The 23,501-nt window shown below is 31.2% G+C and overlaps 1 protein-coding gene and 1 long non-coding RNA gene across 2 annotated transcripts in view; both read right to left on the bottom strand.

The window, feature by feature from the left end:
• The window catches only part of LOC121130504 (uncharacterized), a 287,422-nt gene that overhangs the window by 217,823 nt on the left and 46,098 nt on the right, over positions 1–23,501 (bottom strand). Inside the window, exon 2 of the mRNA XM_071893689.1 lies at positions 3,335–3,849. Coding sequence (XP_071749790.1) covers positions 3,335–3,849 — 515 coding nt within the window. The remainder of the gene's footprint in view (positions 1–3,334; positions 3,850–23,501) is intronic.
• LOC121130354 (uncharacterized) lies at positions 9,903–11,397 on the bottom strand. The gene is made up of 2 exons (XR_011783821.1): positions 10,346–11,397; positions 9,903–10,287 (listed from the first exon to the last, which is right to left on the bottom strand). It is a non-coding gene; the product is annotated as an uncharacterized lncRNA (long non-coding RNA).

Here is a 23,501-nt window from a genome sequence, read left to right as displayed (position 1 = left end):
TTTCTTGTAGTTAATTAATTGTCTTACATTTGCTTCAAAAAGCTAAGTAAATACGGTAAAGATAAATTTCTTTTTACCATTAAGAAAAGATAATTGGAAAAAAATAACAGATTTAAACTATCCATTATTTTTAAATAAGGTTAGATATATGACGTTATTAGACAATTTTCATAGTTCTAAACTTCATTACAGTAATTGGAAAGGAAAAGAGGATTTAATATTCTTTAATAACTATGAAAATAGAATAAAATGATTGACTTGCTTGATTAATATTATGAGTACACCGACAATACTATTATAAATCAGTGTCTTGTCTTTGAAATAAGACATTTCTAATTCAATGGTTTAATAATCAAATAAGATTAGAAGATAGGTTTAATGAAGGTTTATAAACCCTCAGGATTTTTTAGCGTACGGATTTTTATTTGTTGGCAACCTGAACAATTTACTTTTATTTTCTAAAGATGTAACCATTATTCCTTAATTAAAGTCTAACGACGATTGTGTGTGCCCCTGAATGATGGAGGGTATCGATAAGGATTTGTTTGAGATTTATAATTGTGAATTCCTTATGAAATCACATCAAAATTGAGGATCGGAGAAGGACTGATTAAAATTTTGTCAGCCAAAAAGTAATTGATGCTATTGGATCTTTCTTGACCTTAGTCTCCAGGGACTTTTTTCACCTATCTTCAAACCCTTTTCTCTACTTCCTGTCTTCCTTTTGGCAGCCTTGGTGTTCCGAACTGTCCTTACGATAACGTTGAGAATGTCTGAAATTCTTTTTTGGATCAAAATCCGCATCAAGAAGATCCAAAACCCTTTGCCTTTTTGATTTCTGTTCACTCATTTTTTATCGGATTTTGATCAAATCCAAATTATGCGCAAGAAAAAAAAACATATGTATCGAAACATTACTAAACATGCCACCTGAAACCTTAAGTAGTCCACAAAAAAATTAATTTTAAGGACAGAGAAAATTTTCCTATCGCACTTTGTATACTTATTTTTGTATAATGTATGCTCAAGAGGATATCAACTCTTTTCACAGCCCTACTATTAATGTACATTTGCGTTATTAATATACAAAATAGCTCTCAAACAAATAATCAATGTTACTCTCCGTTTTTCATATGCACACGTAGTTACTCAATACTTAGATGTTGGGCTCTAAAGAATAAAGAAATAATGATAACAGGTTAGGAAATTTAAATTCCACGTTATCTGGTTTGCTAAAAAAAAACAACTCGGACGCTAAAAAAAGCTGAGGATGCACAAGCCCAAATGTATATAATAGCATTTTCTTATCATTTTTGAATATGACGCAATGAGCTTTAGTTAAAAAAGATTGTTGCTAAATGTAATCTAAAGTCAAGTTGAGTCCTCCCCAGACAATCAACAAAGAGGCATACAAACTAAGCTTTATTAGTATAGTTTATTCATGGTTTTGTTTTAGACATATCCTCAAAGTACTTAAATCAACTTCCAGTTGATTGAGCCAGAAGTGAAATGTTTTAACAATTTGGTTCCCGTCTCCTCGAAATCAATATATTTGATATGAATAAAAATGTTAGATTTCGAGATTGTTATAATTAAATTTCTGGGAAATTGTATTTTGGTGGAAGTATCAAGCACGGAATTGTCGTTGTACCCTAAGTTAGTGATAACATAATAAGCTTAATTTTCATTTCGTACCCTCTCAATCCCTTCCAATAGTACAAATAAACTTGTCAATCAAATTTTAAAGTTCTATACATTTGATGGGGTTTTATTTTTAAACAGATGGTCCATGAAATGTGAAATAAATTAAGATTTTACGACTACAGAAAAGAAAAGAGAAGAATGCACTAAATAATTGTTCGTTCTGTAGATTAATTACGAGGTTGGTATTTTTCCAAACTCATCTTGAAGATCACAAGTGTCATCTATCCAGCATCTGTTGACAGTTACTTGCCAAAGTTACAGCCTTTTGAAGGCTTAGTTGTTATATAACAGTTGTTTGAGGTAGTGTTTTTGTGTAAGTCCATCCGACTTTGAGTAATTGAGCCAAGAACAAAAGTTTTACGTGATCAATACTTTTGCAGAGAAAAACGCCGAGTACTATTTGGACGGTTTACAAAGATGGAGACATCCCTGGGACAAGTGTGTAGAGTTACAGAGAAACAATATTGAAAAATCACAAATCAGGGGAAATGTTAGGTCTGAAACTTTTCAGACCACTCTCGTACATTGTAATACAATAAATATTAAATAATCTATAAAAGATTGAATTTTGAAACTACTAAATCAGTTAAAGTATTAATATTGCCCTAAAATCCATATATAACTGTATGTTATTATAAAAAAAGGGTATGCCCACTTTTTTCGACCAATTTTTCAATATAGGGCAAAATATTTTAAAGCAAGCCCATCATTGAATATGAATTAAAGTAAAAAATATTTTGCACAGTGAAGTTTTATTACTAATGGAACGAAATGGAAGGGTGAGACAAGACAGAGCAAAACATGGATTTTTAAGGACCACCCTAATGTATGGCAAATAAATGCAATTGAAATAACTTGAATTTCAGGAACATATGCTCGTTACAAGTAGTGTTTGAAGCGTCTTGTTTTCAAAAATTCATATTTTCCACAACTTTATTAGAATAAGTGTTCATGTTCAGCAGTTGTCTCAAATTTTCAAAAACTTGTCTGTGTTTTTTTTTTTTTTTTTTTTTGCTAATTAAACTTTATTGCATCAACTCAACCTTTTTGCTAAGGAGAAAAAGAAAAATACAATAAATTTGTAGGAAACTTAAATACAGATACGTCATTACGTCATTTTCTTTCACTGCTGGGCAATGTACTATTTATGTATTAATCAACGCTTAACAAGAAGTAATTTGAATTACTTCTTAAAACACTAAGTAAATATAGTTGATAAATATAAGACATGCCCTGAAAAATCCTAAGGTTCACACATATATGGCCCTATTTCTTTTATTCGCCTTATTTTCAATGAGTTCCAACCTTCAAACGACAACAGCACGTCAAAAGTTACATAGATATTGATGTTGTTAGAGGTCTACTCAAACAACTATTTTGCATTTTATCATTAATTAAAATCTATTGAATAATGAGATTAAAAGATTTGGCCTGAACTTTTTGGTAACTGAAGTTATGAAAATGGCCGGTTTGAACTGCAAAAAATGTATTTTTTTTTTGTTAATAAATTAGATGATTTTAATGGCCTTCATAGTGTGCTCAAAAGTTTTTTACTCCAAAATTGGGACATTATAATGAAACTTAAAGACCCCTTTAAAAATAATGTATTAATGTAACGTAAAATACTTACCTTGGACGAGTAAATGTTGCCTAGGGTCGGCAGTGGTACTTGATAATATCGGTTGCGGAGGTTTGTGATCATGATGTTGCCTATGGGCTGGAACAGTTTTGCTTTTATGAAGATGACTTTTCCCTTGCCCCGTATTCGAACGAGATCTCCTTTCATGAGAGCTGGAAGAATGACGAGGGGCTGGTGGAGGAGAGGAATGACTACTTTTCCTTCTTTTTCTTTTATCCGGAGATTTGGAGGAGGAAGTGGTACTCTTGGAGCGTCGACGAAACTCCTTCATTTGTTCTTCTAGCTCCGCGTGGATCTCGCTTTGTAACTCCTTCATCATGCATGCCTCTTCAGCCTCTTCATCACCTCTTCGTCGATGGTGATAATGATGGTGACGATGGCGGCCATGGTGGCCACCAGAGGTACTGGGTCGCTCAGAGTGGGAGTTTGGGTAGGATCCATTTCTACGCATGGATGTAGGAGTTTTCCTTCGAGACCGCTGAGAAGATTCCATTCCAAACAACTGTCTGAAAGTACATTTTTTATATTGTATTATGTATGTAGATTAAAAAAGTTGTTGGCATTCTTGAATATCTAAGTATATCAAATGCCTCAAAGCAAATCATTATTTATTCCTTTTAAGTCATAAAAAAACTTTATTTCCCCCCTTCCATACTGTATGTTTGTCTTCCTAACGAAAAAGAAAGGGAATCATAATTTTTCTAATATTTACATATTTTGGTGAGAAACACGAGGAGTCTACTTTTTCTATCATTATTTCCCAGATACATGCCGATCTGAGTAACTGAGTTTTCAAAACACGTACAATAACAAAATGGTTAAAAGTGAAGGTTTTTCAAAAAGATTTACAAACTATAATATATTTACACAAATATAAAGATTAAAAAGTATATTGTATTTCCTTTAAAATTTTAGAAAGCTTGGAATGTACGACTATATGTACATATATATTTTCACGTATCTTTAGCGTTGTCAATGCCAATCATTTGAGGGACCTTAAAACCAAGTTTTATATGAACATAAACATTTCTTTCTATCAAAAATGTATCATTCTATTTCGCTAGTGTCAGTATATATCTGCCCCTAAAATGTATTAATAATATGTTATAACATCATTTTACGTACAATCTTTTTTTCATAGTGTAGATAAAAATTAACTATAACAATGCTTATAATTTTTCTGTGTAAATGTTCAACTTTTATCGTACCTAATCGATCAAAAAAAAAAAAAAATTGAACGAATTAAAACATTTCATTGTAAAGACTTTTAATCATAAAGACATTTAATAATTTTCAACAATATTTTTTGGAGTTTTGTATATTTTATGTAGTAAAAATATTCATTTTGAACTCCACAGATAGTATTTCCTTCAATAATGATGTAATTTATGATGTTAGTGAAAACGGTTTATGCTAAATATTATTTTTTTCTACAAAAACTGATCCAAAACAGTTTCATGCTGTATTCATAATAAAAACTGGTTGATGTACGAGATGGGTCACAAGGGTGCCCTTTATCAAATAAAAAACAGAGACAGGATTTCAAATTTTAAACACTTAGCGGAAATAGAACTTTTGCCGAAAAATTGCAATTACTTTGAAAATATGACTTAGTTATTCATTGCAATTTCTTTAAAAAATCAACTGCACGCCTTCAATTATCATGCAATTTATGACGTCAGTGAAAGGTTCTATAAGGACTGTGTTACGTCTTGTAAGTCTTATCTGTTGACCAGGGGTGTCTTTCCGAGACGGTGGGATGGAGAGGCCATAGCCCCTTCTTAAGGATTTTTTGATTTCTTCAAATAATTTAATGTTTAAAATTTAATTTATTTTTTATAGTATTTTTTCCAAACAAATAAACTGTATGTTAATAGCTATAGATTTAAAAAAAATTTAATTCCGAAAAAACCAGGCCCTCCCGCCAAAAAAAAAAAAAAAATATATATATACAATAATCCTGCAGACACCATTGTTGATGCACGGCGCTAGTAGTATCACGTCAAAACTCAATAGAATTTATAATGATAGTTTTGACTAAAAACATTGCGTAATGTGAAATATCCAAGCTAAAAGCTAAGTTTATATCTTGAGCTTGGATTTGCTGAATTTGAACATTTATTATTATTTTTTCGGGATCGAAAGGGAAGACAAAAAGTAGAACAATTAGAAAAAAAAATGTCTTATTATATCCATTTCTACAGTTAATTTATTGCCAACACCAGGGATTATCAACCTTTTAACTACGATCAACGACGTCGGGAATATTTCCCACCCTGAAATGCCTTGAAGTACCCAAAGGGATACGGGTAACACCATTTGAGGGTCACTGGACTCTGCACTATGGAAATAACGATGTAATGACATATTTTAAATAGGTATTAGGGAATGATATATAATATCAGGCAATTAGGGAAGGGAAAGGTACATTTTTGGTTACATTGTATAAGTTTGCTCGTACGGTATACTTGTTCTTTCTATCTCAAAATTGGATATAGCGATAGCGGATAGTTGAAGGTCAATTATTTCAATAATAAACTTTACAAAGCGAATAATAAAAAAGGAGAAAAGGGGCTTTGATTTTTTCGAGATATTCGAACAATTATCACTTTGGAGGATCTTAAAAGTAATTAGAACTTTGGGATTTTATCTCTTATGAAGTATTCCGATAAGGGGGGATTTAGAGTCCACCTGGGGATTGAGGGATGAGACTACAGGAGATCACATATGATAAAGTAAAGCACTACGACTTTTCTTGTATCTACCATGAACCATTACAGGTTAATTACAGGATTAACATAATAGGTGTAAGTAATGGAGATGAACTTCTATGTCATAAAATCCATTAACTCCTAAAACAGAAAGTTGCATCAATAGAGATGTATAGTACAAATCCCAAGGATTCTGAATCCTACGTAAAAAATTATTTGAACAATTGTGATTTATTGAGTCGAGATATCTCACCTTATACTCAAATATTATACCCTAAGTTGTGCACAGCGTCGCTTTGCTGCACTTGGCAAATTTATTCCCTTATTATTAAAAGGTTGCAAGGCTTGAATTTCCACTATCCTCACTTGCTGTCTCCAATTTTGAGATAGAGAGCGAAAGTAAGACGTACGGGCAAACATATCTATTAACCTTTAAATGTACTCATATTTTTGATAGAGAGTTCTTTTATTTGATGCTCCCATTTTGACATAAATAAAGCAGCAATAGTTCACTATTGATGTTTAGGCCCATAAAATGACCGAATTCAATTTTGCTGACGTTGCATGAAAACGCTCTTTATGGAGATTCATTGTACAACATTAAATATAATTTATTTGCAAGGAAATGAAATTATGTTTAGATTTGACGTATAAAATTATAAGATCCATTTTATATAAATGCCTCGTGAATATTTTAAAAAATATATATTATATATTTGATTTTGAAAAAGAAATTGTAATATCTTGACAGCTGTCAAATTGAATTAAAAGATAAGAAATAATGATTTTTATATTAAATGTAGGTTATTAATATATTATTGAAAACAGAGGGTTGGTTAACTTTGAAGAATTTCACATATTTTGCAAATGTTGTTATTGTATGACATATGTTTAAAACTACTTATAATTAAATTAATTAATAATGTTCTTTGTGAACTCAAATGATTGCCTAGTACTTTGATGTGTAGTCCTGGGTTGTAATAAAAAGTATTTTATTTGTCTACAATATCACTTCACGTCTGACATTTGATTGAATCAGTCTAGTAACTATATTTATATCCAAGAAGAGTCACTCTAAGTTATAGGAGGGACCAGTACTGACATCAGAATTTTTCAAAGGGCGTTAAACACTCTTAGAGGACTTTTATATTTATTTATTCTTAAATTTCTATAATGGCATGCATACATTCTGGAGTATGTTTATATATGTTGTGTACATGTGGAAATATCTTTGTCTTAAAATGCATTATTTAAGTAGAACATCAGTCATACTAATTATCAACTATTCATTAATACTATGATTTGATTTGGATCTACTAAACTATTTATATGGTTATGATGAATTTATGAGGAATATAACTCTGGGTATTTAAACTTTAAAATGTGCAACAGAATATTTATATTTTAGTTATTTGTATTTATGTAGTTCAAAATTACACCAGTTATAAATCCATCATCTATAAAGTATTCAATTTGACACGGGTACTATTTAAAGAATACTTGTGAGGATATAAGCATAACAGACATTACGGTTCATATGTTGTAACCTGGATTTTATCACGCAACCTTTCACCAAAAAAGAATACGAGAAAAATGGGCCAAAATCATCTTGTAGTTAGACTAATAAGTCAATCATACCAACTGTCATTATTTATCCTTTATATACTGCCAGACTTTCGCTATCATATTATTTCTTCACCACTTTTAAAATGAATTACTTATTATTAAAATCTACATAGTATTTAATCCGATACTGTATTATAATATTGCTTTATAATACGGGTCGACTTGGGCGGCCAACTTTAAGTGCGAGTGTGCCGTAACAGCGTTGCATCGCTGAGAGTGTGTGTGGGGGGGGGAATACTAACATGAAAAAACAACCCTGCTCTGAGATTTAAAAAAATATATTCCTTGTGTTAGATTATAAATATTTAGATGCTCCGTAAAGATGTCTCACACAAAATAAATCCAGCCATTCGGGTTCTTTTTGACGTTACGCTCTGCTTGTCGATCATTGGCTGCATGTGATCACGCCATATTGATATCTGGCCAGCAGGGAACTATGTGAGCTCATTAGTCATCTTGTGGCTGTATTGATTGTACGTAATTTGTTATTTTGGTTTAATCTTTGAATACCTTCATACTAACAATGTTGAGCAAAAAAAAAAAAGAGTGGTCTAAGGAATGTCTACAATATGGATTCACGTATATAAAGGAACGTGATGAGAGTCAGTGTCCTCAATGCAAACTGAAGGAACACTTTCTAAAGCTGCATGCAGATGGGAAATAAAAGAACACAACACTTGTATTTTTTAAGGTGAAGAGAGCCAGATTTGATGAAAAGACTACTCTGCCTATTCTTGGCTTTGTACCTATCGACAAAACAATCCCCATAACATCGTTCAAAGTTTCCTATATCATTGCAAAGCAGGGCAAAGCACACACCATTGGTGAAACACTTGTAAAACTAGCTTCGTTGAAGATGACGAATATCATGCCGGAAAAAGTTGCATAAGGTTTTTTATTACAAACCGTTTGTAACAACATATTCTGTTGATAAATCTTTTTCGAGGATGGTCGACCTCCAAAAGAAGAAAAAGAACATACTCTGTTGCAAAAACTAAATGAGAGTGGCACATGACAAAGTGAAGCCACACATTTTTGTACTTGACTCTGAAAGGTCATAGCAAAAGACGCATTGATTTGCAGACCATATTAATTCAGTTATGTCTTTTTGTGAAATGCATGTTTTGTTCTTTGAACACTGCGGTTTTTGGTTTTGATGCGTGGTTCATTTTGTTAACTAATAAAATATATACCTATCTTCTGAAGAAATAATTCTTCATTTTTCTAATTACGAAGGGGTTCAGTGACGAAGCTTCATCAGTGCAAGCACTGATGAAGCTTGCAGGGCTCAGTACCATAAATAGGGTTAAGAACCACTGATATGATATATTATATAAATTACGGGTGATCAACAAGAAATTGTAGTCCTGTCCTTTTGGAAACGGAGCATATGTTTAGAACAACCTGGTTGAACGCTTTGAAATAACCTATTACTTTGTATAGTTATCAAAAAGAATAAATTATGTTAGAGCCATGGCGTATCAAGGGAGAAGAGAGAATCAATAGGTGACCCCAAATACATAGGGTATTTTTGTGCTACCGTGTTCAATACAGGTAGCAATGAGAAAAAGGAAAAAACCAGAAATCCAACTCCATATCTTGCGAAGACATAGACAAGGTTTACAATTATCACACCCCATTATCACTGGGTCCATCAACAAATAACACTCTGTCTCAATCTGGGTATTCTTTCAAATCAAAATTATCCGAAAGATAACAGTAATCTGTAATAAAAAATGGCAAACTACAAAATAATACACGCAAATAAATATATAGTTTTATAAAACTGCATAAAGTGTAAATTTTGAAAAATAATTATGTTTGAAATTTTTTACCGAAAAATTTAACTTTTCAATTTTTTTTTCATAATAATTTAATTTTTCAATCTTTAATTTTTTTGGTTTTTATAAGATCCAAAAACCAAGCCCCCAAATACTATCATGTGAACGCCCATGCTAATAGAGATGATGATACCATAGTGATATTTGGAATTAACAAGAATTTTGTATTCAATCAAGGATTGTTGTTAAGCAAGGTTTAGAAAATAATGGTTCATTTTTATAAATATAACTATCAGTTGAGTTACTCATATTGACAACATTTGTAGTACTGATTCATAAATCAATGAGCACATTTTTAATATATTATATGTATTAGATCTTTAGAGCAGAATACCATAATTGAACTATTTAAAATCAGTTGAAATATGAAAAATCTTCATATATTATTAAGAAGTGATACAATTTTATTCGAAAATGATTTAGAAATTGCAATAACAATCAAACAATACGAAATATTAAGAAAAGATGTCAAATAACAAACCATAAAAACGATTACAAACAATTGAACTTAGTATTTTTTATTTGAAACACAATCAAGTGATGAATTGATTCCATCAATGAAGTATTGAAGCTCCGATGAAAAATTCTTGAGCTCGTTTTCATCCGGTTGCATTGAATGAAATCTTTCTTGAATGGCTTCAAAAGCATGTTTGATAGTGTTGCATCTTAGCTCTTGGATTTTTGTTATTTCCTCCTCTAATGCGTTGACTAAATCATCTACACTTGACAACAATGTATTCTTAAGCGCTGCTAACATTTCATATTCCTAATTATAAGATTAAACAATTAAGACTGTTTATAATTTATAGTTGATGAAAATATACATTTTTATTGAGTTCATTGGAACCTTCGACGAGAGTTTGAGCACGACTCATAAGCAATTCCATTCTTGTCGGATTACTTAAAAAAGAAGCGTTGGAAAACTCATCCGGACAAGTGGAGTACGATTGATTTGGCTTCATATCCAGGTTACAAAATAAATTCTTATTCGTCATTACGATTAGTTAACTATCTTTTGCTACACGTTAAGAAGCACAATCGTTAAACTACTGAACGTTTTATCCGTCATATTTAATTATGAATATTGTTTAACGATAATATAATTGAATTAAAATTATCTTTCGTTTTAAACATCTTATAATATATTATTATGTTTATTTAAATTATATTGTTTAAGCATGAATTATAATAGGTCCATTTGTGGTAGAGCATCCAAAATTGGTGGAACTATGAAATCCTAGTTATACTTTGTCTTTGCCCTATTGATTCATGAAACCTATTGATTTTTATTCGTACTAAATACCTAGGCTCTCCCAGGAAACACGAATTACTCAGCAGAAGAAGGGAGGTGACAGAAGAGAAGAGTTTAAACTAAATGGAAAGATATTGCATTAACAGTGATTTGGATGGATCTTTCGTACGAAGCATTCAGATTTATAAATCTGCATTGACTCACCTTTAGCGTTTCCTAGGGATTATCATATTTTAAATTGGATATCTAATCCACGCTCCTTCTGATCCTCTCTTGGCTCTTCAACTTGAAACTTCATGTTCACTTTGGAAATTTTTGGCAAATTTTAGCTCCTGTAATGAAAGAATTGTCCATTGGAGATATGTTCCTTCACTTGAACGAGAAGGCAGATTTAAGTGACCCATATCTGTACGACTGACAGACTCCGTCCCCAGAATAAATTGAGTTAAATAATCTCAATCCAATCTTATTTATAACTGAATAAAATATTCAATATCTGATCCTTTGTGTCTTCCTTTCTCTAGTCTTTTAATTTTAGCCAAGGGATAGTAGGAAGTCTTTCCAGAGAGCTCTGCTTCAACTCATCATCTTAAACGTTAAGGAAATATCAACTGACGTATCCTATTAGACTCATAGGTTTTCAATTGTTCAATTCTCCAATATTGTACAAGCATAATTCTATGACATTTGGACCTCGGTCTATTCAATTTCATAATTTAAATTACAGTGATAATTAAATGTAGTCTATAATGATGGAGCCTTAGATCTGAAGAACTCTGGGCAACCCTTAATTATTCACTAAGAAGATACAGAATTCAGAGTTTTATTCTGATATTAAAGTCTTAAATATTCTAATTTCCTTAATACAATATCCCATCATCACATCCTCTAGACGACGTCTTTATGGGGAGTTATTCATGGCCCTATTGCATCATTATTCTATAAATATACACATCACAAATTATGTTGAGAAATTGGTTCATTAGTTCGGGAGCCTTTTAGTATAATTGGCTCCAAATGTATAGAAGTTATTTATGCATAAAAATCAGACAATGAAATGCTCAGCTACTCTATAAATTAGGGGCAAACAATTTAGATTCAGGGTTATCTTGTAAATATTCCCTTTAGTTCTATTCGCAATCTATTTTATTTGACATGCAATATCACTTCTAAATTAATTGATATATGTACATACATTTTCTATGTATCTTGATCCCGTGCTTATATTTTTAATAAAAAAACTTAATTAAGGCTAAATATTTGGAGTAGTACTTTTCTAAAAAAAAAATATATTAATGTATTTACGCGTCCAAGTCCTTGAATATTTTGATTGAGTCCGCATATATTTTTTTTAGTTCATTTCAAGTCTATAATTATAATTTAGAGTCGAAAGGGTTGAGGCTTTTCTTGAGTTCAGATTGTGTTATGGTGTTCAAGTTGAGTCGTAAACACAGATTTGACTTGTACTTAAAAGTATAAGGACTTTAGCCCCTCTAAGATTTTCTATCAATTGTATGAAGGGAATGTTTTGTAAGATGTTCACGTTGCCTATATATATAAATGTATAATGTATATTTAATATAAATTTGATCAATTCTATGTACTGCAGAACTGGACTGTTTCAGTTTGTAGCTTCTCATTTTTGTGATGTACTATCTCTTCGGAGATCATGGAATAAGCATCACGATTTTTACTTTAGTCTTCCTTTAATTCATTTGAGTTCATTCAAGGCAATGAATCTGAATACTTATATTTTCATACTTTATGACGTATGGCACATACTATAAATGCCAATCTAATTTTACTATAGGGATACGATGACCTAATTACAAGTTAAAGGCACAGCCGCTTGATCATTTGACAATAACTATTTAATACTTTTATATAATTATCGATATGAAAATATTGTAGTCTAATGAACTTAGTATTGGTATTAACACATTTGAACTGTGGATCCAGAAAATATAATAAAAATTATTCTAAATACAAAGTAATTGTGACGCAAGTAATCATCTTAGTGTAAATGTTTATAGTTCAGGTAGTTATTTTTCTTAATCACCAGAGATGAAAATTTGTATTCAAGACATGTCACTTGACTATGACTCTGAATCAGGGGCGTCCGCAGAAGGAAATCTGGAGGGACTGTGCTCTCCGAAATAAAGGAATTTTTAATTTTTACGAGAAAATTTGATTATAAATAAAATTTATTACGAAATTAAAAAATATATATATTGAAAGTTTATTGTCCAAAAAATTTAATTTTTTTTTTATAAATAAATTGATATTAAAATTTGTATTTGATATTCTTCCCAAAATAAAATATATATATTTGTTTTGTAAATTTAAAAAATTTTTTTTTGAGAATGCTATAATTTTTAAAAAAATTCTTTTAATTTTTGTGAATAATTAAAATTTTTTGAAATTTATCTCTGAAAAATTTAATATTTAAAATTAAACTTTAATAGTTAAATGTTTTTTTGAAATATTTAATTTTTTGTGACTAATTCTACATTTTTGAAATTTTTTAGATTTGGATTTTTGAAATTTAAACAAAAAATATAATTTTCGATTTTTACAAAAAAATTCCAAAATAAACCAAGCCCCTCCCCGCTCCCCTTCCAAAAAAAAAGAAAAAAAGTATTTACATATATATAATCTTGCATATGCCCCTGTGAATGCAATTTAAGTGTTTACAATTTCGTTTGTAATTTTGTTAATAAAGTAACTCATATTTTTCATTTGATAATAATATGAAGTATGAATAAACAGTTGCCTCAGTGAATATTTGATGCTTGTATCATATTCAGTAAGTACGTTGTCGTATTCATGAACTTTGAACGACTTCTTCTAAACTTTTTCCATTGTTTTAAATTTTTATTTTGAAAGATAAATTGTATAAGTTTCTCATAAAAATGCTTTGTGTAAGTTTCTATTGTTTTCTTAGGCGATTCCTAGAGTAGATTATTATAATTTTGTGAGAGGAAATTATTCTTTTGAAGATTCCTTTTCCAGTTGGATAAGTAGTTTGTCTTATATGTATGTATTCAAAAACGTAGAAAGTCTACCTACCTTATCTTTTACAAAATCATTTTTATTATGATCAAAAGAAAAAGTTATTTTCTAATATCGAATTGAATTATCAATCGAATCCTATTTTTTTTAATGCTATTATTATGTTAGTACCAGGACTGAGGACTCGGACTCGCGGATTTGTGATGTTTTCTTAAATACCGGACTTGTGTAAAATTAGTTCCTTTCCCGAGTCTTTCATTATTTTTACATTATTCATCTAAGTATATTTAGGCTCCCGTTAGTCTGTCAGACAAAAAAAACTTTATGCAATTGACGTCCTGTTACTTTGTAATTTTTCATCCAACGTCTTTTTTACCTCTAAGGCACCAAAATAATAAATAACCTTTAATTTTATATTAGCAATTTCAAGTGGGACTCAGGACACGGTCTTGAAGTTCAAGTCAGACTTGGACTCACCCTGAAACTTCAGGGAATCCACAGCCCTGGTTGGTTCCTAGAAATTCTGGCACCTAGTTTTAATTTCAACCTAGTATCAGGCCCAGCATGGGCTTTTATCGGCTCAATCCGAAATATTGATGTACTGGAAATCTGTATGTCATCATGACGGAGTTCATTTCGGTGCACTACTTCAATTAGCCAACCACACTGGATTTACATGAATTGAAATGACCAATGCGTAGGGATGGACATCAAGCGAGTGTGTGTTTTTTAGCTGGCCTGTTAATTTGTAATTGGTATTGTCAAAAGTAAATTTTTTTTTCCCTCGCAGTTTTCATTATTATTTAATTCCTGATTAGTGAACATCCTTTCCTAATTAAATTCAATTATATTCAAAACCTGTATGAACGTCTGGATGTGCTCATAAAAGACGGAGGGTCACTCTGAGGATTGGTTGCGGAGTTATTATTGTAAGTCCTTGTTGGACTCAGAGTAGAATTCAGGATCCACATCGAAGTAACTCCAGTAAATGTCCTTGTTTATATAATTTTTTCCTTCCTCTCTTGTCCCAGTTGATTGCAGCTGATCTAATGCAACGTCATGAGTATTAGTGTTTCTCTCCGCCAATGCATTCTTCAAATTCTCGGGATTACCATGCCGATTTTCGGTTTCTTTTTTTCAACTTGCCTACTCCACACTGGATTTTCACCTTTGCTAATGTCAATTATCCAAATCAATTTTGAAAAAAAACATAAACTTTATATTTACCAAAATCAGTATTACCACATGTTCAATTATTAAAAGAAACTAAATATAATAAAGTCTTTTTAAATTTTCATTGGCTACTTTTCAAATAGCCAGTTTGTGCTAATATAAATTTAATAAAATTCTAAATATATGGAAATAATTTTTATTGGAAATGCACTTCTCATATTCTTTGTAAACTTACTTAGGTGGAGAATGGGATATTTGTTTTTCTCTTTGAAGTTAAGAAAAAAAAACCATTATTGGATATTCCCAATTCAATTCTCATTCGATTCTTAAATATATTTTAGATTATGTTGGTACGCATGTTTTTGACGGATAAAAAGATTAGACTACTTTTAGTGATATATCCGATTTCCACTATTGAAAAAAAAAAATGGAAAGACAAAATTGAATAGGTTCATTGAAGTTGATTCAATAGTGTCTCAGATTCAGTCATTATTATCATTAATTTATAAAAATCTTTTTTGAATTGTTTTTTCTAATAGTGTGAATATACAAAGAATAATTTTCATGCTCAAGTTAACTTGGATAGCAGATGAATACAAATATATTCATCTTCATCATTCAAATACATAAAGGCACAACAATAGATGTATTATTTAACATATTATGTGGTATGTCAACACAAAACCAAGTTGGAATGATTTTTCTCACCACGTAGTGTGAATTATATTTTGTATTCTTTGACAAATCGTCCATTTATATCCGGAAATGATTATCATTAAACATTGAAGGATTGAAACCGTCGTTACACTGATTTTATTTGAAAAACACATATTGAGTCCTCTTAAATAAATAAAAAAGATTTTAAAGTAGAGCTAGAATTCTTGAGTATCTTAATTTGATACCCAAGTCTATAATTGACTCAATGATGTCTATGAAATATTGGTATGTATGTAAATATAAATGTTGAAACTCTTTCCAGCACCAAATTTATTTTTGGTTCGGTCTTAAGGGATTTTTTTCTAGAATGATTTGGACCCGGAGCCGTTTTTAAGACTCAGTTTGTAGACCAATTTTGATTCTGTCTCAGTTAATGTACAGATTTTTTTTCGGTGTCAATTTATAGACCCATGTTTTTCGGTCTCATATATAACACTTTTTTTCTAAATCGATCGTCATTCATTTTTTTCGAAAAAATCTTAAAAGTACACAATAAGTGTTAGAACAAATATTGTATACTTATAAGAGACGGAGGGATCAAAATTAATCCGAGCAATCTCTGTTTAAACTTTATATGACGTTATTGTACTTGAAAAAAACATATGATGTCTTGTTATAAACAATTTATCTGTAAAATCGGTCTAGACCGATTTTTTTGAAACTGAACTAGACCGAATTTTTCCTTCGGACTGATCTAGACCGGTCAAAAAAAAAAATATATATAATGGTCTCAAACCAGTGTAGGACTTACAGACGGAAACCACATACTAGTAAATATGAAGTAATAAATAAATTCATGTTTTCTCATTTTCATAATTATTTTTTTTCAATATTATTTATATGTTGACGTGCCACATATGTAATGAACGAAATTATTAAAATAATAGGATAAAAATAAGGATTGATATATTGAAGTAGAAAAAGTGATTTTCGTAAATGTTTATAAGTATAAAACTCAATAATCTAATTTCATTCGTGTATATTAAAGTGTTTTTCTGAAAAAAAAAAATGTAGTCAAAATTTTGACTGATTATAATTAATCAAGGAAGTTCTTAACCTACTAATATAAGAAAAACAAATCAATATGACGTCAAATTTTATGTTTGTTTATCAGATGATGTCTTTACTTAACATGTAACATTACCAACATCCTAAAATCAGATGGTAGTTTTCCAAATTTCCACAAACATTATCGAACAATAATTCATAGGAATTGGTTACAGCATCTCAAAAGGGTGTACGTGTAACCCTTGGGGTATTTGGAGGCACTCCAAAGGGGTATTTGAGATTTTGAAACAATATTTTAAAAGAGGTACATAACTCAGGGGTGTCCCACAGGGCGTGGGCTCGATGGCCTGTAGCCTCCACCAAAATAAGGAATTTTTGTTTCTCTCTTTAAAATTTATTATTTCATTTTTTGTTTACAAAAAATTGAATCTTTAAATTTATTGTAAACAGCTTTAGATTTGGATTTTTTTTTTCGAAAAAAACTTAATTTTAGGGAAAAGTTCAAAAAATTTAATTTTTTATTAAGGGCTATGAATTTGTCAATTTTTTTGAGAAAAGCTATAAATTTTTTTTTTTTTTTTTTTTTGTAAAAATTTTAATATCTGGATTTATTTAAAAAAAGTTCCAAAAACCAAGTCCTCTCCAAATATAACCTTACGGACGCCCTTTGTACTTGTGATGGGGTACTTGGGTTAAATATATTTTTACAAGTGGTATGTCATTAAAAAAAAAAGTGAGAATCCCTGACTTACAGTTTACCAAAAACTAATTCAAATTCAACCAAAAAATGTTCAGAACACTGATTAGTGGAAAAGAAGTAGAAACATCAAGATCTCACAGCAAAATACAGTGTACATTTTTTGGATTTGGGAGGTATTGCCTTGACAATGATTCGCTCATCTGGTCTTTTTTATGGACATATTAGCTTTTTGAAATAAACAAGGATGCACTGTATTTTCCATTCAGCTTATATATGATTTGACATTTGTATGATTTAAAGCAGTGGATAAATTTATAATATGTACCAATATGATTTTGATTTTTATATTAAAAGTATAAAAATCAAGGACTCTAATTTAAAATTTATTGAATACAACATCCATAGAGATAATATCTATACAAGAAATAATTGGCAATTAGTAAAACAGAGAAGGCTAGCGATCATATTCTCAAACTTTTTCTTCCCTTCTTCGCGGTCGAGGTACAAAGTGAATAGAAGGCTTGAAGGATATTTTCTTTATCTATAGGATAACACAATGGCTGCAATGTTCTGGCCTTCACAAATAGACGGCCTACTTTTTTTTATTTTTTTATTGACTTCATTTTCGGTTAGTAGTAACCTTCAAAATATAGCTGTTCAAATTCCATGACAATCTGTTCTTTATTTTGTGAGTGATTGTGCTATGTAAAGACCCAACTATTTATGATTATGCAACTCCGGCTCCAACCCTGACTCGAACAACTCCATATCCCTGATTGAAAGTAACTTAACCTCGAATATGTATCCCTTCTGATAGAGTTAACATCGGAATAATAAATGACAATCTTTACCAACATAATACAAAATATATACAAACTCATGTTCGTGTCGTTTCTACGAATAATTTACTATAATGCATTTCGTTTCGTGTCCCAAAAGTTTTTAAGAGGTATGATAGGATCATTTTGGTCGTGATCTATATAATATTTATGACTACACTTATTTTATGAGCCCCTCAATATTTTTTCCTCTTGGCTCCATTCAAAGGCGTGTTTATATTTTGGTTCATAAAAAAATATGATACATAAAAATTGTTTTTTTAGAGGAACATGAAAAAGTATGTTTGTCATTATTCCAACCCATCAAATGCATAGTTTTATTCATGAAAGTTATAGACGATAGTAAATACGGGGTGTAACGACTGAATGTTTTCGTGATTTTTTTTTTGAAACTTCCTTCACATGACTAATAAGCAAATAATTTGTTCAAGGAAGTTGAGTCAAATCAATTATGTTGTAGAAAAGAGCAAAATAATCCTCATGTACACAGTATTCACGCAGGAACTACTCCTAACAGATTGCAAGGCGTGGTTAAACAGCTAAAAAGACGGGTTTCAATGTCTAACGGAGGATGGATGGTTATGAAGGCACGAATAGATAGTCATGCATCAAATATGTCTTGCCTGTGCGTAAAAAAATAAGAAACTGAAAATGTATTTGGTAATCATGTTTTGGAGGAGAGCAGCTTAGCTGTTATGAGATCAGCTGCAGGTAGCCGTGGTAGGAAGGAAATTAAAACAAATCTAGTAATGATACAGGAAGGAATTACTCTGATGCCGATCCTCAATTCTACTCCAAGTCCTACAGGTTCTGGAAGACAAAATGTCATTTCGGAACAATTTAATGTGGCCCCATAAAACCCATATCTCAACACTTTGGATCACGTCTTTCAGTCGAAAATTAAGAAGACACTCGGAGGACTTTGCTACCAAATATTGATCCCCTGAAGGCAAGTGTGAATGAGCAATATGACATCATGTTCAAAGCCTATATCAAGGCTTTTTGCAGGGACTTCAGGAAGAGATTAGAGGCTATCTTTACATACAATGGGGCTATATTGAATCAATAATATTCATGGGTGTCCTTACTATATGATATTTGTATATAAACATTATCAATCTCAAATTATTTATTTGAGATTGCTTTTTGTTCTTGATAAAGTAAAAATGTGTAGAATTTTTCGTTTACAGACATCCGGTAGAAGCTACACTCATAGTGCATTATTTTATGTATATACAGTTTTAAAATTTATGTAATAACCTGCATAACAGTTTGCATAATTTATTTCTTCATGTAAATAACATTAATTTGCATTGAGTATTCCTATAATTTGTCAATGTAGATTTTTTGACGAGTCATACCGTCCTGATTAGTTTCTAATCATATTTGCAATCTGAACAAGAGAGTCATAAAACTCCAACTTTAGACTGAAATTTAAGTAGAAGGTCTATTTTTATTGTATTTAAAGCAGCTCAAATTCAGATGGTTATTAGAAGTACAAGGATCCACGCTCAAAAAATCCTAGACTGGTCTGAGAATCTTATGATATCTAGTAAACCTTACTCAAGCAGTCCCTCAAAGAAGTTTGGTACAGATTGGTCCCGAATAAAACTCCGGGCTGGATCTGTCGGGATTTGTCTTCACCGATTCTATTATTAATTGTTGATGACTTCATGTCTTATTCAAAATTGTGAATATCTGAACAATTACATCATATAAAGTGGAATCTATTGTATAAGTCATATTTGTACAACTCATATATCGGCATAGAGAAGACAATCCAACGATTTATATTGAGACTAAATAAATCAATTCACGATTAGAAAACGATTAAATTTCAGTCTAATGTTTAAGATTGTAGTATAGACCGAAATATTATTTCTAATCATTCTAGGAGAAATAGCTTCAGATCGAACAAAGAAAAAATTTGATCAAGTCTAAACACTAGTAGTAAGCCAATTTTTCACAACTATGGAATTAGTATTTAATAATCGTTGTGAATTGTTCACAGCTTAACAAGAGCTAATTGAATTCAACCAATCAACGTTCTAAACTTTGATTTGGGGAAAAGAAGCAGAATAGAGTGTCGAGTTGTCAAAATGTATACGAAAAGAGGCTTTAAAATTGAACAATAACAAATATAATCATAAATTAAATATTCATAAATTTAGTTTTCTGTTTTGAATCTTGATAGATTTAATTTTCATTATCCATCATTACATTAAAGTCAAAAGCAAGGTAAAAAAAAAAAAATTCGGCATGAAGTATATTAATATTATCTGACAAAAGAAATTAGAGATAAAATAGATGGAAGTTGGTTAAGCGAAATTTTGTCAATAAAGAAAAATCATAGAAAATAGTTCACTTTTTATTTATCACCAACACTCCATCCTCCCAACATTACATTGATAGATGTGAAAACAAAGAGTAGCAGCAAGTAATTAGAACAAAGTCTTGACAATCTAAAGCTTCATCATCTTGAATTGTCAAATAATCCCCAAAACTTGTAGTAGAATATAATTACCATTTTATCCAGGTTATTTTTATGTAGGTGGTTCTGTTAAGTAAATAAAGGAGGGATAAAACAAAAATACACCAGTTTAGTTTGATCCCATGTCTCTAAGAGTATAAATGTCGGAGTAACTGTCAAAAAGGGAACGAGTGTGCAATCTCCACCAAGCCGGTATCAGCGCTGGGAAGTTTGTGGATACCTTTGCTATCTCCATCCGCACTCTCTACAGCATTAAGAAGTCCTCCATATAGCCAAGAAGAATCCAACCCCATGTAGTAAATATATGGCTTACTTCTGACCTGCCCCGATTTGGCCCACCTCTATCACTGACCTTTGCAGTTTATTAAGTCTTGGAGTAAAATATATGGCACATTTCTTATCCAAATTTGGATTCGCTCCAAGCTGCTGTGAGGACAGCATGGGCCACCATGTATACGGCCTTAATCGCCAATACGTTTACCAATTTGTTAGGTAGTGGGTTGAGGGTATTACGGCGTGTGAAAGGAGCTGAAATTGAATACAAAATAAAGAATTTACAAATTTCATGAATTGATCTTTTCTCCATTTTTTGTAATTTAGTCTTACTACTCCAAGTTTTCTATCCTTATTCTGTAAGATCAAGTTTTAATTCAAATCGCTGGCTAGCTATGGAAGAAAGAATCTCTGTCAAGGTCCGTAACGAGATAGTGTTTGAAAAGTCTATCCGGTACAGATTTGGCCCTAACCACAAGGGGGCAAGCATTTTATATATTCAAAAAGCAAGAAATCCAAATATATTTGACTACAAATAATATTAATTTGGAAAATAGAAACTTGGGAATCCTTACAATTAGTTTCACAACTCGTATATGGTGTAACTTTATGCCCTCCTACCTTAATGTACGTATCTGAGATCTGGAATCCTTCTAGAAGGTACCTGAGTAACTCCTTGGAAAAAGTGCCATCCGGATTTGTGACTTTTTTCCTTCATTGGGAGGCAACTATCAATGCAAAATCAAAAGACATGGTCTTATTACTCTGTATCATAGATGTGCTATTAAGGTTGTTGATCCGCTCTACCGGATTTTAAACACAAAAAAAAAAGATAACCCTTTTTTTTCTATCGTGGATACTAAACAAAGGGCACATCCTCCATAAAACGAGACTCTCTAATTCCAACAACATCTACCATCAAATATATACATTTTCAAGCATAGTTTTTATTATAGAGAGGCTAGTCTTTGGAATTGTATACCTATATTCTTTCGTCAGAGAAGTGAGGCTGGCTGCAAGTTATGTTCAATAATTATTTCTTCTGTGACATACGTATATAGATATATTAATATTTTCCTTGCACCATTAGGTAATTTTTTAAAATTTAGATTCTTATCTTAAATGTATTACTTTCACTAAAAATAATGATTTTTATACTTTATAAATTTAAGTCGATCGTTATAGGCTTCGATTATTGCAAAGAAATTGGGAATATGTAATTGAAATTTAGTTTTAAATGAATTATGTGATCTATTGACAGCGAGTGCAGAATCAAAGATGTATTATCTTTTTGTTTTCGCTAATACACATTATCTACATACATCCATAAAGCTAGATGGGAAATATTTTTCATGTTGATGAAGAAAATAGAAGGAATTAACTGACAGTATTTTTCATTCGTCAAATAATGCACTTAACGGGCCTTTATCCTTTTATTTCGTACGTGATATATTCCATATCATTATTATTTTTCCTAATAATAAATGTATTTTCTAAGGAGCTAACATCAATCAACTATGGAGAGGGAAATAAAAATAAATTACAATATTATCTTGTAATATTAGAGCTATCATCCTTAACTCTTGAAAACTTTGGTCATCTCTCATAACCATAGTTTTATCCTTCTACTTTATGCATGCATCATTTTTGACCCTCCGTTTCTTATCCCTCAAATCGTAACGTGAATAATTCCCTTTTTAAGGTTTCTATAGTTTCCATCTATGGGGTGTGTAGTTGAAATTTAAACACTTATACAGGCTGACCCATAAGTCGTAGGATAGCTACTTCAACTTAATTTTTCTTCGAGACAAGGGTATATTTTTTGAAATACTTTGTCTCATATGATTCATGCAACACCCATTTTTGTTTTATGTGGAGCCAAATTGTTTCTAAAACGTGTTCTTGAGACTCTAAATACGACATTATGAACAGGACGCGCGGCATCATTTCGCTTTATTTTAAAGGGAAGAGCTGTAGGACATTAGCAAGGCCCTGAAAGATCTCAATGTGCTCAAGTTATTGGTCCACTAAATGATCAAGCGGTACAAGGAGACTGGGAGTGTCGATAACAGGCCCATGAGTGGTGGGGAAAAAACCCAAAAAAGAAGTCCTGCATGTGAAAGATAGTTTATGAGGCTGGTTTGTCTTGAGAAACCATGCGTATACTGATTAGAGAGGACCGCAAATGGTGGCCATGTTTAATTAACGTGCATTCATTTTGAAGGAAATTTAACACTGATTGCAATGGTGTAAAAAGATGTTTTGAGAAATAAATGTTTGTGTACTTTCTAGGCTGTTAAAGTGTCCTAACACTTATGATTCACCCTATAAAAGAGAAGAATAATAATAAAAAATGAGAATAATTGACCATTTCTCTTATCAGCCGACCAACTGTGTGTATTGACAACCCCTTCCAAAAAAACCACAATTAACACTATCTCTCGAAAAATAGCCTCAAAAAACGGCAAAAGAACCTAGATTGTTGCTTTACTCGGACAAACAGACACCAACAGTG

The sequence above is a fragment of the Lepeophtheirus salmonis genome, chromosome Z, assembly GCF_016086655.4.
Source record: "Lepeophtheirus salmonis chromosome Z, UVic_Lsal_1.4, whole genome shotgun sequence".
Taxonomy (NCBI): domain Eukaryota; kingdom Metazoa; phylum Arthropoda; class Copepoda; order Siphonostomatoida; family Caligidae; genus Lepeophtheirus; species Lepeophtheirus salmonis.
Note: the sequence above shows the minus strand (reverse complement) of the source record. Positions and strands in the feature narration are given on the sequence as shown.